The following is a 14536-nucleotide window of genomic DNA, read 5'->3' on the forward strand; positions in this document are numbered from 1 at the left end:
TAGTCGAAAAATTAATTGGAAAAATTCCGACGTGTAGTAGGAAAACAGTCGAAAGTTACCAACTAACATGATTTTGGCCAAAAATTAGTAGAAAATTAACAAAGTTTTAGTAAATCCAGTCAAAAATTTCTAATTGTTTAATCATAGTCGAAAAATTCAGCTGATATACCAACTTTTTTTAGTGATATTTGTACCATGGTAGCAATGCTTATTTTTTTTATTATTAAAAAATGGTTTACAATAAATTCAAAAGTTAAACATTAAAGAAAAAAAATTGATTTTCAAAACTTATGAAATACCAGCGTTGGTACATTGGTTGTTTCTTGAAAGTTCTGACGTGATTTTAGGTTACTATAGTGTTTTTGAAATTTTCACTTAATTTTTATTGAAAACATACGAAAAATAAAGAAAATATAAGTTAAATTTTCAATTGTCGAGTTTAAAATTGAAGAATTAACTTTTTTTGAAATTTAATTTATAGAAGACTTTTTCTAGTAAAAAGTGCAATGCAAAAATGTTTTAAAGTAAAAAGGTAACTAAGGGTGACTCTGCGTAGACTTAAACCCTATTCTTTTAGACTCTGCAACTAGATTTCCAATTAAAATTATCAAACACACATAAGACTTTCTCTAGTGTTTATGCAAGTTGCGATGAGAAAAATGTTAGCTGAAATCAACAGGTCAGTGAAAGAATTTTAAATGTCTGATTGGCTCAACGAACTATTTCTAGACATTGGAGTGGTTCAGCCAAATGGTAGAATATTTCTATCTGACTAGGTGATATGTTGAAATTTCAAAAGAAGGTACTCGACACATGTTGATGGTACTCTTTACTCTTTATAAATAAATAAATGTAGGCAATTGAATCTCATTGCTTATATGTTATTGGCTTATTGCATTTGTCACAAAATGCAACATTATAAAGTAATTCCAACAAATTTAGTTGATAATTTTACCATAGATTACTGCACTAAATTTTCTCTAATGAATGTAATTACATGAATTTGCCTTGAAATTGATGAACTTGCAGCACAAAATCTCCGATCTTTACACTAGGATTTAGTACTAGTATTATTTACTTTAAAGAAATCATGGGTATATCAAGCCAAGAAAAAAACTCACTCAGTTAAACGATCTGTAAGCTGCAGGATTTCTATTCATCTAAGAAACCAATGGTTTTACTATTCATTATGACTATCATCAAGCAACCAGGGTCCAGCTATCGAACAGCACTACGAGAGGAAACGGTCAGATATTCAGATCTCCTGGCTCCATTCTTGCAAACCTGACAATTCCGGGTCTCTAGTTGCTTGTTGATTCAATGGTTGATGCTTTTCCTGTACAGGGAGTAGCGTCCCTTTCAATAAGCTGTTTATGACCCATCTCGCCGACTGCAAAAAGCAGAAGTTGGATGGATTAGCATGAGTTTCTACTACATAGAGATGATAAGGTTCTTGGATGTTATAGAAACCACAGTCAAGTAATACTAACCACTACAGGAATTTTCTGCTCAGAAGCACACTTCTTTAGGTGACGAGTTGCACGATTCAAATCTTCTGCAACAACAGCACCAAGAGAAATCTTATTTTTCTCCAGGCTTTGAACCAGCCACTGTAGACTTTTATATACGTATCCTCGTCCAAGCTAAAATCGAAAAAAAAAATATTTTAGTTGGATTAGAGATATTGATTAAACCAAAACATGATCTCCTTGGCAAGTGTTTGCTTAATTTGCTCTATCTTGTTGGTATATTCCTTTACTAAGGATGAACACGAATTCATGGCATTAATTATGACTGACCAGATAAATCCATCTTAAGAACAACTTAATCAATTGCTAGTATTGATTATAGAAAAAAAAACATGAATGTCATCATGATTGCAGTAGCAGTAGCAGTAGCAGTCAGGATGTCGCAGATTCAGCACCTCATGGTGTTACAAATCGTTCCATGGACATCACAATGTGAACTGCTAACTTAAAAAATATTCATTTTTATAATAGTAATTCAAGTTTACCAGAACATATATTTTTAAACCTTAAAATACACCTCTTAGAACCTAATAGGCTAATACATACTATTATTAAAAGGATTAGAATGCCTAATATGTTACGTGATGGGATTTTAAAGAACGGCAAGCTAGAATCCATTATAAAGCTGCTGTTACGTAAGATGACGGTCTCACTTTTATTCTATGGAGCTGACAGGTGTAACAAGAGCAAACACTCCATGCCGTAATTGATCCTACCAGCAAAACTACGAAATTTTTCCTAGAATGTGAACGAGGAACTGAAACTGATGGTTTTATTTAATTAATAAATCGATTGCTATCATATAGTGCATAGAATTTAGAAATTATTACCTTAATCACTTTAGCCAGCTTGGTACAAAAATTATGCGTCCCATGAAGCATGATGCCAACTTTATCAAAGACATAGTCATTGTCACTTTGACAAATTGAATTCCCAATTTGGTTTAACATTCTGCTACTCTTATTGGATAATACTAAGTATCTGTCAACAAAGATTAACTAACATGAGAAAAATTATAGGATAAGCTACATTAGAAGGTTAAATTCAGAAAGTAGTAGGGGATAACTTAACAAATTCAAAATGTGATGATGATAGCATATGATTCAAAATGCTATAAATTCTTTGCCCGTAAAGGTAAAGGATGTCAAACAGCAATGGAAGACAAGAAAAGAAATGACCTAACAGATGATTGAGAACTATTTAGCTTTGTTTAACATGGCTAAAAATGGACTTTAACAATGACAGGTAGTACAGATTAATTCACTACAATACTTGGCTCAACGAACATAAAAATAATTATCACTAATTTAAGTCACAGATTACTGGATTAGACCAGTGGTCCAAGCCTCAACAGGAAAAATGACTCTTGTACAATATGGTAGTATAATTTAGTGCGCATATCCATTCTAAAGCTCCATCTAGTCATAGATCACTATGTTAAGGATCACAAGTCATAATGCAAGAGTGTAAGATCAAACTACAAGCATAAGGATGTCAAACATGAAAGTTTACAACTTACTTGTCAGGAGGCAAGACAGAACCCGCCCTGATAGAATCATATGCCCAATCAACTTTAAGCAAGAAGGCATTCACAGAACAACCATACAAGAATCTTGTTGTTTGCAACTGCAATGTACACGCAAATAAGAGACCTTAGCATAACGCGAACATTATTACACCTTTTGACGTCAACAGCAAAGAAATATTTTTAGTATCAACAAACAAAATGACAGACAAGGAAGAAAAAGTGTACAAGGAGAGGAGTGCACGGCATCAGGGATAAGCTTCACTGTAACATAGTATGTAAGATAAAAACAAATACCATTTTCACAATGTATATGCCACTTGTTCACTTCTGACACAGGAAAAGAACAGGATTGAATATGTAATGCAGAAGTTACTTTGCACAGAGCTCCACCAATAGGCAGGAGAAACCTAGAAAATCAAGGTTTAAGGGATAAGATGGTTCTGGATAGTGATCAAGAATTGCTGTCAGTCTGTTACCTGGTTGTGAGGACTCAGGCTATACATGTAAAAGATTTTAAAGGCTTTCCTTATATTAGCCATACGATATGACAGAATACTCTCAATTCTCCAGAGGAAACTTCAGTGGTAAATTAGCTATATTTATAACACATCATAAAAACATCAGGAATTGTCATCCCTTGTTAAGCTCAACCTTGTTTGCATAGCATGATGCTTCTAATTTAAAGCCATTTTGGCTCATCTAAAAGGTGCAAAAGCTTCTGTCCTTTATACACATGCAACGATTTCCAAACTTTTGGCATGTGGTAGGTAGGACTTAGGCCTCAAAATCATCATGCTGCTATTTCACACAACCAATACCCACATCTAGTTTATTCAAAATACTACATGAAAACAGAAACGTTTTGTGGAGACTGAGACTTCAACCTGCCTCAATAAGTTCCACCCAATCAGGGCTCGAAAAATGAAAGTTGAGTTGAAATACTCTTTGGCTTCATCATTAGCATAACAAGACAACAAGGCGCAAATTGAAGAATTATGATGCAAAAACCGTTTTGAACAGAAAACTAGACTTAAAAATAATTCAACATTCTAACTTAGCATTCAACCCTAGTCCTCATCTACAAAAATAATGTCGTCAACAAACAACATACACCAAGGACGTCTCTTTAGAACTATCGAAATCTACAAAGAGAAAAGGGCTAAGATCAAACCTTGCTAAAGGCTAATTATGATTGAAAAATAATTTGTATTAAGTTCAAGATCATTGGAATTTGGTATTAAGTCTATTATGATAGTTAGAACAATTGATACAAGACTTTAATCTCTCCAAAGTTCAACAATATTTGGTATTAGTCCAACATTATTTTCTTTCACCACTTTAATAATAGCTCTGCTCATTCATCCATCAAAGCATTTGCATTTCTACCAGTGTCTTTCAATTATGATCCTTTCTAAAAAGTCCAACATTCTAATCCACACAGTAGTGTTGGTTTAATGATCATCTAATAAAACTCGTCCTTTATCTTTAGGGACATACCTCGATTATATATATTTTTGTAGTTGCTCTCCATTTTCTCACCCACACTTAATTGCAAGGAACATATCTTGTTGGATATCCCATTACCCTAGAATATGAATCCAAGGTATTTAAAGGATTAACTTGGAGCAATTTCTTTCTTTTCCAACTTTATTTTTCGTGAACTTAGAATTTAGACCCAGTGCAGTCTCATCTACTAAAATAATGTTGTCAACAAACAATATACACCAAGGACGTCTCTTAGGAACTATCGAAATCTGCAAAGAGAAAAGAGCTAAGATCAAACCTTGCTAAAGGCTAATTATGATTGCAAAACTATTTCTTGCATGAGACAATTTTAATTGCAAAAAAACTTCTCTTTGAATCTCGTCTTATGCCTTTTTCAAATTATAGTATTCTATTATTTGTTTCATCATAGCTTCCATCGTAGATTTTCAAGGTATAAACCCCAACTGGTTCTTTGATATGGTACATCCAAAGAAGAAAAATCGTGATTGTCCTTTTCATTGCAATAATGGTCGCAATGTTGTGGATGTGGCACCTTGTGGTGTAAGGACGAATTTTGCTAAATTAAAGCTCATAATAATTCCAGTATTCTAGATCATATAAATCTTATAAAAGACCTTTATGAACCTAATAAATTTTTTAAAATATAATAATGGCAAATATGTTTGAAATAAAAATTTATATGGTTATTACTCCATGTTATTATCAAATGACATGTTACGTATGGAGTTTTGTAATTGCGTATGCTCAAAATTCGTTATAAAGTGCGCGTTATGTCATGTTAATTAGTCCTTTCCCTAATGATGTACCCATAACTCATATAAGATTGTCTTTCCTCTTAAGTAAATATCCTATTCCTTCATTTTTGTGCTACACTTGAACAAAATACCCTAGTGATTGCCATCATACTCCCCTGCCCCTCTACGGCTAGTTCCGTGCATACTAGATAGAAGATACACGTATAGTGGTAAAATAAAAAAAGAATTGGATATTTAAAATGAAGATAAAAATAAAAGATACACCAGAAGATACGAAAATTAACCTTCTTTGTGGACAGGACAACAGGAAGCCTTTCCAGATTAGATCTTGAGGACTTCCTCCTTGGATGAGGAGGTGGAGGAGGAATATTAGAAAGTACGGTGCCACCATGTTTCCTCAAAAGCCCTTCAATTTCATTTTCTTTCTTCTTTGAAAAGCCTGTTAGCAAAAACTCTAAACCTCGGAATATAGTTCTCTTCCTATCTTTCAAGCAACATTTAGTAAGACGCTCTTTTACGTCTTGGGAAGCAGTACCTTGCTCCTGGTTATAATTCTCAAGCCTATCCCCCGACCTGCAACTTGAGTCTAATCGACATGTCACTAATACATATAAAAACATTAGATATACAGATATAACTTAAATGAGCAGATAGCACTTACAATTTTTACAAGTGCCTATTTTTCTGAGATTAAGTCGATGACCTTGAGAAAATTCAAGTTTAGAGTCAACCTCTGAAAACCGAACTCGCTTTCGAGGTGGCATTTTACTTGTGGAAAGATCCCTAACCTGATCTGGACGACGTTTACTGATATATTGACAAATTGTATCAGAAACAGGATCTTGATGTTCTACTATATTCATGGTTGCGACCTCATCAGCATGAAGTTTTAGAACTTTAAATCTCCGTGTCCTATGACATAGGGAAAGAGGAGATGCTGGAATCTCCTCCAGATGAACATGCATCTGCCCAACATTTTCAGCAGTTCTTTCAAAATCATCCTTAGCTGGTGTTCCGCAAGCATCTTTAACGTGATTTTCCTTAGTATATATTGCAGAAGTACTGCCGAACACAGAATTAGCAGGTGTTTGCTTTTCAAAATCTTTCTTTTCAGAGGTGTTGGGGCAGCCAATGAGTTCTTCCACTGAAAAAGGCCTCATCACCTCATTTTCCATGTTAACTGGTGGCTGCTTTATTGTGTGACTTCTATCCTTCTCATTTGATTTGGCGGAATAAGAAAAAACCCTTGCATCATATTCCCCTGAGTTTACAAATTCACAGCTATCGTTTCTCTTGAATGAAAAATCAGAAATTCCAGGCAGTCCAATACTGTATGTCCTGAGAGAGGTCAATGTTCGCACTACAGGAGCAACAATATCATGGGATTCCAGGTCATCGTGCTCATCTCTGCTTAAATTTTCATCTTTATCACCATAAATTAACTGGGGACTTTCTGTTGGAATTCTTGTACTAGGGTGTGTTTGGAAAGCATCAAGAACTTGATGAACATCACTGTAATTAATAGGTACTATGGTGTCATCGATTTCAACGGAAATGCTACAGGGAACCATTGAACAAAGAGGATCAACAAATGACGGAGAACTCTCCGCAGCTACCTGACTGATTAAAGCTCCTTCACTAGCTGCATTTCTCAAATCCTCATAATATTTTCCAGATTCTAAAGCATTTGAGGTATGATTATTATGCACAGCAGAATTCTGATCAGAAACAATATCCATGGATTCTGAAAGATAGCTTGTCTCACGGACAAAAAGATTACAAATGTTTTTTCTGTATTTTCCTATTGAGTCCATTTCACCAGAAAGATCTCTTTCCTGGACAAAAAAATGATGAAGAAATTAGGAAGAAAATTATTATTATATCCTTTCTTCAGTTGTTTTACATTTTTACTTGTGTAGATATCTTTAGCAAATCCTCCTCTAAAAACACGAACTAAAGAAGAATACCCTAGCATAATTAAAGCCAAAATGTATATTTCTAAAAGATCAATCAACATAATGTTTGAAGTGTAAGATACAAATCAGAAGATGGTATGTCAGTCAAATTTAAGAGGCTAGCTCCATATATGCATGATAGGCAATATTAAAAACTCTAAATGACCAGAATTAATGGCATCACTAACAACAGAACAAGCGGGTCTGGCTTCCATTCCACACTGAAGTAGAGTCTATGGAAAATTTTTACTTTGACACTGGAAAAAGAAAAACCATTCATAAAACTTATCAGATACTGTACCCATAACTATGAAAAAGACACTCCCTGTGATCTCCATCCCTTTGAATTTCCCTATTTTTACTCCCATATGAGAGTTCTTTCAACAGTATGGGGAAAGCTCAAAGAAATGGTGACAGTAAAGGGGTTTAATGCAAAATTAAAATCAAAAAGAGAAATGACCATGTTTACATTTTCATGACATTGTTGCAAACTTGCAAATAATCACCACTTCCAAAGGTGTATTTAGTGTTTAAGATAGATACAGGTATAATCAAATGAATGCCCAAATTATGCTTACCATTCCTGTCCAACCACCAAACCAGCGACTCTTAAATCTGTGTGCACTATTGATCACCTTATTGATGTCTGCCAATACGGAAGTATCAGATTCACATAAGCATTCATCACTGTAATGGAGATCATGCAGATCATGCAGATACTTAAAGATCTTTACCTGCATAATTTGAATGCCTTGTAGATGTAGAATCTAATCTTACTTTTCTTATATGATGAGATTGAGGTGAAGGGTTTACTTCTAGTTCATAAGGTAAGCCATCTACAGAGGACATGCCATTATTTTCTTCCTGCACATCAACATGATCACTTTAATACAAGTGTTTTAGTTTCTCAAGATATGACAAAAGAAAACAATTAACTTTTTCATTCCTATGATGTGCATGATTGATTTATTCATTAGTATTAGTAGCAAACGATCAATCCGGTCACTATTAAAGAAGAAAATAATAAACATGAAGGCACAAGGAACTGCATTAGACCAAAAAGTTAGTAATTACCTGTAATGTTTGCTGGCAATCCAAATTATTAATCTGCAATTGATTATCAGAAGGTGGGTTTTCAAGCACATTTTCTAGCTTCTCATGATCAGAAAGGTCCTTTAGTATATTAGTTTCAAAGCTGTTCTGTTGAAGTTCCGTTAGAAAATTATTATTCAAGTTGATCTCCTGGTCCCCCAGCAATTCACATTCCCTTCCAGGGTTTTGTGACATTGGAGTCTCCTGAACTCGAGATATAGATGTTTCCCGAAAAGAAATATTAGCCAAACTACTAATACACAAACCAACATCATTATATGCATCCTCCATGTCAGAGTCAGCTAAATCTGATATTATTTCAGCAATTTCATCAAAATCATTACAGCAACATGGAGAATCTTTATTTCCATTTAATCGAGCTTTCTTCACTTGAAGCGCAACTTCCAGTATTGCTGAAGGCAACCCGTCTGCAACTATTTCATGTATGACTAAAGCTTCTGATGCGGCAACAGAGAGCTCTACAGCATTACCTATATCATTACATTCAGCACACTTTTGATTTGACATCTCTAAAGTGTTCCTTCCAGGATCACTATGTAGTGGAATTTGGTCACCAGAACATCCAGAAACTTTTTCTCTTGAAGAAAAAATATTCATTTTCATAGAATTATGGTCCATGTAGCAAAGGCTATTTCCGGTTGAGTCAACAAGAGCTGGTATAAAATTACACTTGTCATCTTGTGAGACATCAAATAATGGGCTGGAAATTATAGGTGAAGTTTCACCAATTGAAAGATGTAATTTGAAATGGAATACCTGCTACAAATTTCATAAAACAAAAACTAAGCTTCTAAAAATGTGGAAATAAAAATGCAAAATCACTCAAGATAAGCTTCCTAACTACAGTTTACTGCATGCAGAAATAGAAATAATTTTTCTGTTAATCACCTTTGCATCTGGTGTGTTGTTACCACGCGCTGTAGAATTAAGTGGACATGACTTCCCAACATATTTTACTCACAAGAATCATTTATGACATTTGTAGCAAACGAAAATATTTTTGGACTTAAGGCCTTTGGCATTGTTGTTGAAAGAAATATAATAGCTCCAAAAAAATAGAAACAAACGACAACGTACAATAAAACTCAAAAGTCCCAAGTAACTAATTGAACAATTGTACAACTTAAAGTTGCACACTTGTATAAGTAGCTCATAAGAAATTGTATGCAAGATCTTGAGTTGCAAAAAATATAAAAAAGAAACCAAAGGTAAACCCGAAATTTATTGTCCGAAACATTTAAGCCAGACTTATTCTGCAAATCAGTATAAGCAATGAGAATAAACATAAATGCACAGAAAAATCAGTATCCATGTAAGTCATTCAGTAGTCACACATGGAGAATGAGACTTTTAAAAGCAATCATGATGGGATAAAATATAGGCTATCATTACAGTGTGACAGTATCAATCATGTCAAAGGAACTTTAGCTTCCAAAATAGCATAGGCTCTCAAAAATTAAAATAAAAAAGTTCAGAACAAGAATCGAATTTACAACTTCTAAAAGAGAAAAGTAGTATCTACCACTAAGCTGTAGGAGAAGTATCATTAATACATACTCATTTGTCCCTATGAATTTGCAAAATTGCTTTGTAACCTATAATTTTATTTGGATTTGATGGTTTGGGAAAACAAGATAAAAAAAATTGAATTGTGTGAATCATATTAAAAAAACTATGTGAATAAAAATTAGAGAATATGGTGGGACACTCCCATAAAAAGAAATATAGCAAAACTATTGGGACATTCCAGATTGGTAGAGGAGAGAGTATTATATTATTTGATACTTGAACTACTTTTATGAGCCCCGCATCACACAAAGTAGTTATCTACCCCTTTCTTTTCCCTCCCCTTGTACTATAACACTTTCTTCTTGATAGGGGAAATTTTTGTGACCAATTTTGGAATTAAAATGTTTGTCAAAATTGTTTTTCACAGCATTTCATAAATAAAGTAAAAATGATCTTTCGCTTGACATATTTGTGTGTGGGTGAATGATTAGGGAATAAATTTTTTTCTATCTCACTAGAATCTACCTCCACTATACATGTGTTAGTTATTAGTGCATTCCTCTTTGTTATATTTTAATTATTGCAGTAACTGTAAAATTTATTTTAAGTATGTATGTAATATATTCAATTATGTTGTGCAACCCCATCTTTTAAATCTTGGTTTTCCCTTGATGATTGCCCTTATCATTACACTAAAAGTGACATACATCAGTTCAAACATCACAAATGTCTACTACAGTCTTTGCTTTATGCATACATAAACAAACAATGTGCTAGAATAATTACTTTGAACAGCACATACCTTAAGATACTACTTCTATAACGTGGTCACAAAAAAAGAGTCAAGATATTAATCTCAAGCGACTATCACATCATGCTAGAGCTAATGCCTCAAACAAATAATTGTATTATACTTCGATGGGAGAGGAGCACTATGGGGAGAAAATTATAGTGTAGCATACATAAGAAGATAGTAATTGTTGGTTACAAGATAAAGAGAGGGAAATAAAATAGGAAACGTCTAAATAAGAAGAGAATAGAGAAAGAAAGAGAGACATCTAAATATTTGAGAGTGTTTCTAAGAGCTTCTTCGCTCACTGGGAAAAAGACATCTGGAAGAGTCTCAAAATTATTTTAACTATCTTCTACTTTCCTCTCATCAATATTAATCATCTCTAAACTCAAATATCACTAAAAGACAACAATTTGTACTAAGAATGCATTGGTAACCTGGAAAAAATGTTCGTTTATGACGGCAATGTCAAGAAGAGTACTTGAAGATTTTAAATCGAAGAGCGCAAACGGTGAAACTTGCTTAATATTTAAAAGTTCAAGTAACTATCACATAATGAAATAAAATAAATTAAAATAAAATAAAATAAATCGAGTAAAAGTATTATGCTATGGTGTTAAAATATTAAAAAATATAAATAAAAGGAGCAATGTCAAATGAAAAAAAGCTATCAATGAGAATAGGAATTTAGGATTATTCAAAGAGCTATAAGAGCACACCTTTTCACAAGATGGAGTCATGGTAAGAGGAGTGCTTTCATCTCCAGATAAATACAATTGAAAATTATTATTTTTTCCTTGCCCATTATTTAAAACAATAGATTCAATAAACGATCCTGTTTCTCCTTCAAAGAGATCCACATTCTGGCAAACAACATCAAGAAAGGAATGGATGGACAAGTTAGAATCTGGAAACTTCAATAATATATAAGCACTACAAATCTTTAAGACAACTAATTGTTTTAATTACTAGCTACAATAGATCATTAAAATTTTTATCTCTTCTTTGCATGAAGATAAACACCATTTATACATAACCAAGCTCCAAATGTATTATTGACATAGACAAGCAACAAACAATATCTAACCGCTACCAAGTTCAACACAAAAATAGGATTGAAAACTATGAGATACAACATTGAATTGTCTTCGTGAATACTCACAAAGCAATGCTTTAAGATTAAATTTGTGTTGTCATCAGATAAATAGACCAAGCTATATCATGAAAATCTCTATTAACTTCCATTGCACTTAACTCAAATACGACACAAATATATTGAAATTTAAAGAGTTTTAACATGAACAATTTGAAAATGTTAAGTGCTATATCCAACCATGCACTATAAACCTGACAATTTTATATTTCTTACAACAAAATCCATAATGGAAAATTTATTTTTATCACTGTAAAAAAATACATTCACAATACACTAAAGAGAAAGGATACCAAAATGCCGAAACTTATCTTAGCTATAACTTGGAAAATTGGTATCATTTTAGAACATTTAATTGTTTATCAAATATATCAGATTCTGAAATTATAAAAATTGTCCTCATGGACTTTATTTGGATGTGGCTTATGAAAAGAATCAAGTCTACTCTAATTTCACTACCACACCATTTGATGTGCTTATAATTTTAAATAGTCACTCAAGAACATAGGGTTTGTCAACCTTTGCGTTTTTAAGATTGGACTATCAACAGAAGGGGTATGATTTTGATATTAATTACCTTGTGTTTTCTTATAAAGCATTAGTACTTTTACAATTTCGATTATCCTTTGCTTGATTGTGTTTATTAACTGGTATGATCCATCCTGTAAAAATGTACAGTTGTGGTTTTGACTTTGTGAGTTTATTTTTTCACAAAACAAATATTATCTTCTTGATTTAAAATTTCGTTGGTTTCTTAACAATGTATAGGTCACATTTGGTTCGGTGAGGTTACTCCAAAACAAAATGAAGATCAGTGAATAAGGATTGAAGGAGAATAATATAATCCTAGTCGATTGTTAATGTTAGATGATGAATAAACATGACCAAAGGATAAAGAAGTCTAGTTAAAGTAAACCCTCAAAATCCAACATCAAAATAACAGAAAAAACAAAGGGGCATTCTTGCTGAATCACCATAAAACAGGTTTAAAATCAAAAACCATTAAACCTCATAGAAGTACTACTCTGAAATTGTACTAGCAAGTTCACATTTTATCATTTAAGATAGCATAACTGTTGATGTTAATGGCAACTTGAATGCATCAATTGAATTATGCATTGATGTGTGCATTAGTAGGTGTGTGTTAATGGGTGAGTTTAAGTGTGTGTTTAAGTACATGAATAATGTTTGAAGTTCTAAAGGTATTGAAGTGTGACTTAAACAGGTGAATTATGGAGCATGATGAATGAGATTAAAAAGGAAGTGCAAGAGTCATCTGATACTGTATGAGGTGCTCGACCAAGGCATCCAAAGGAAGTAAAGTGCCTTGAATAAGCAATGAGATTAGAATGTTCTAGAAGGTGAAATGAGTATGTGCTCGGACAAGCACAATGCTGCCTCGAACGAGCAGTGTCACACCAAGCCTAGGATTCAGTAGTTGATTGTTTCATATGCTTGGAGCTGTTATTTTCTTATTTATTCTTAGCTTTAAGTATGCATACTCGATACTGTAATTAGCCCTATAAAGAGGTAGCTCATATGCTCATTTGTAATCATCCACAGAATAGCCCCTAAGGCTAAACACATAGCCTTAATCTCTCTTATTCTCAATGTAGTACCTCGTTGTAAGAGTTCTTTGAACTCCATTGTTTTAGTATAAACAAGATATTACACACCTTCGAGGACGTAGCATACACTGAGTGAACCTCGTAAATATTTGTGTTCTTTGTTTGCATTTTAATTCCTTCAAACATTGTCAATTTCACTTAATAATTTGTTCATCAAGGTACCACGAACCTTCGATCTTGGTCGTATTAGACTTTGAGTATTGAACTTAGACACTAATTTAGCTCTCCCTTCAATAAGAATTGACTGTTCACTAAATCTCTATCATTAAAACACCGAAGTCTATTCTAAAGATCGGGGTAAATTCTCTATCATAACTCTTTAGTAAATAAAATAATGTTCCTTATTTCACGGACCAAATGCAATATAAGACTCAATTCTAGAATGTTTTGACCCCTAGCGGAACAAATTTATTCAGCATTAAAAGTACTTTAGCGGCACAATAAAACCCTAGAAAATTGATGAAAAAGAAAATCATGAAAAGAGAGGTAAGAAAAACCTGTAGAGAATGACGGAAGGGGTCCTGATTAGGGACATCTTCGGAAGCTGGTGTTGGTTGATTAGGTTGAAGCCAAGCCGGAAGCCAAGCCACATCCTGTCAAAAATGGTGTCCAGTTAACTTCACATGTTTTAGGTATACATTTTCTGCAAATTTCAATAACTTTTGACGGCAAAGTGAAACAGAAATGAGGATAAAAATAAAAGTAAAAAAAATAAAAATTCATTAGTAGAGATGTTGAGGGTACATCGGAAAATTGAGGAGGGCGAAAGGAGAGGGTTTCCATGGAAGGACAACTTCGCGGGAAGCACTGTGCTACGGAATCGAGGGGAAGACTTGTAATATTTGGCGCCAAACAGGACAACTGATTATATTGATATATATAGTCACGCTCACGCCTTACAATAGACACAACTACATGTGTGCAAAACACAAATTTCTTCGAAAAGACCCGATTCTAATTAGAGGTGTTTAATGGGCCGGGTCGGGACAGGTCATATTAAATATGAAAATTTGAAAAAAATAAGATTATTTAACAACTTTATTTCAAAAACAAGCTTTGTAAAAACT

The 14536-nt window shown here is 33.5% G+C and overlaps 1 protein-coding gene across 5 annotated transcripts; it reads right to left on the minus strand.

Annotated features, from left to right (window-relative positions):
- Positions 1-647: 647 nt before the first annotated feature.
- Positions 648-14307, minus strand: LOC130819760 (uncharacterized). 5 transcript variants are annotated; one of them, XM_057685340.1, is made up of 12 exons: positions 14214-14307; positions 13967-14062; positions 11408-11551; positions 8348-9145; positions 8008-8137; positions 7852-7919; positions 5980-7153; positions 5603-5904; positions 3049-3155; positions 2360-2510; positions 1491-1643; positions 648-1390 (listed from the first exon to the last, which is right to left on the minus strand). In XM_057685340.1, the coding sequence occupies exons 1-12, from the start codon at positions 14250-14252 to the stop codon at positions 1256-1258; spliced, it is 3297 nt and encodes a 1098-aa protein (XP_057541323.1). In that variant the 5' UTR covers positions 14253-14307; the 3' UTR covers positions 648-1255. The 5 variants fall into 5 exon arrangements, 4 of the variants coding, with proteins under 4 accessions (XP_057541323.1, XP_057541326.1, XP_057541325.1 ...); XM_057685342.1 differs by having other exon boundaries at positions 649-1390; positions 8348-9142; XM_057685343.1 differs by lacking the exon at positions 11408-11551.
- Positions 14308-14536: the final 229 nt, after the last annotated feature.

Source organism: Amaranthus tricolor, chromosome 1 (genome assembly GCF_026212465.1).
Source record: "Amaranthus tricolor cultivar Red isolate AtriRed21 chromosome 1, ASM2621246v1, whole genome shotgun sequence".
In the NCBI taxonomy this organism is placed as follows: domain Eukaryota; kingdom Viridiplantae; phylum Streptophyta; class Magnoliopsida; order Caryophyllales; family Amaranthaceae; genus Amaranthus; species Amaranthus tricolor.

Excerpts from the sequence above, each read along its gene's own strand:
- LOC130819760 (XM_057685340.1), bottom strand. The coding sequence starts at position 14,252 with ATGGAAACCCTCTCCTTTCGCCCTCCTCAATTTTCCGAT. Across the intron at positions 11,552-13,966 it reads CCTTCCGTCATTCTCTACAG|AATGTGGATCTCTTTGAAGG; the intron begins GTTTTTCTTACC and ends GTTGTTTGCCAG. Across the intron at positions 7,154-7,851 it reads TTGGTGGTTGGACAGGAATG|GAAAGAGATCTTTCTGGTGA; the intron begins GTAAGCATAATT and ends TTTTTTGTCCAG.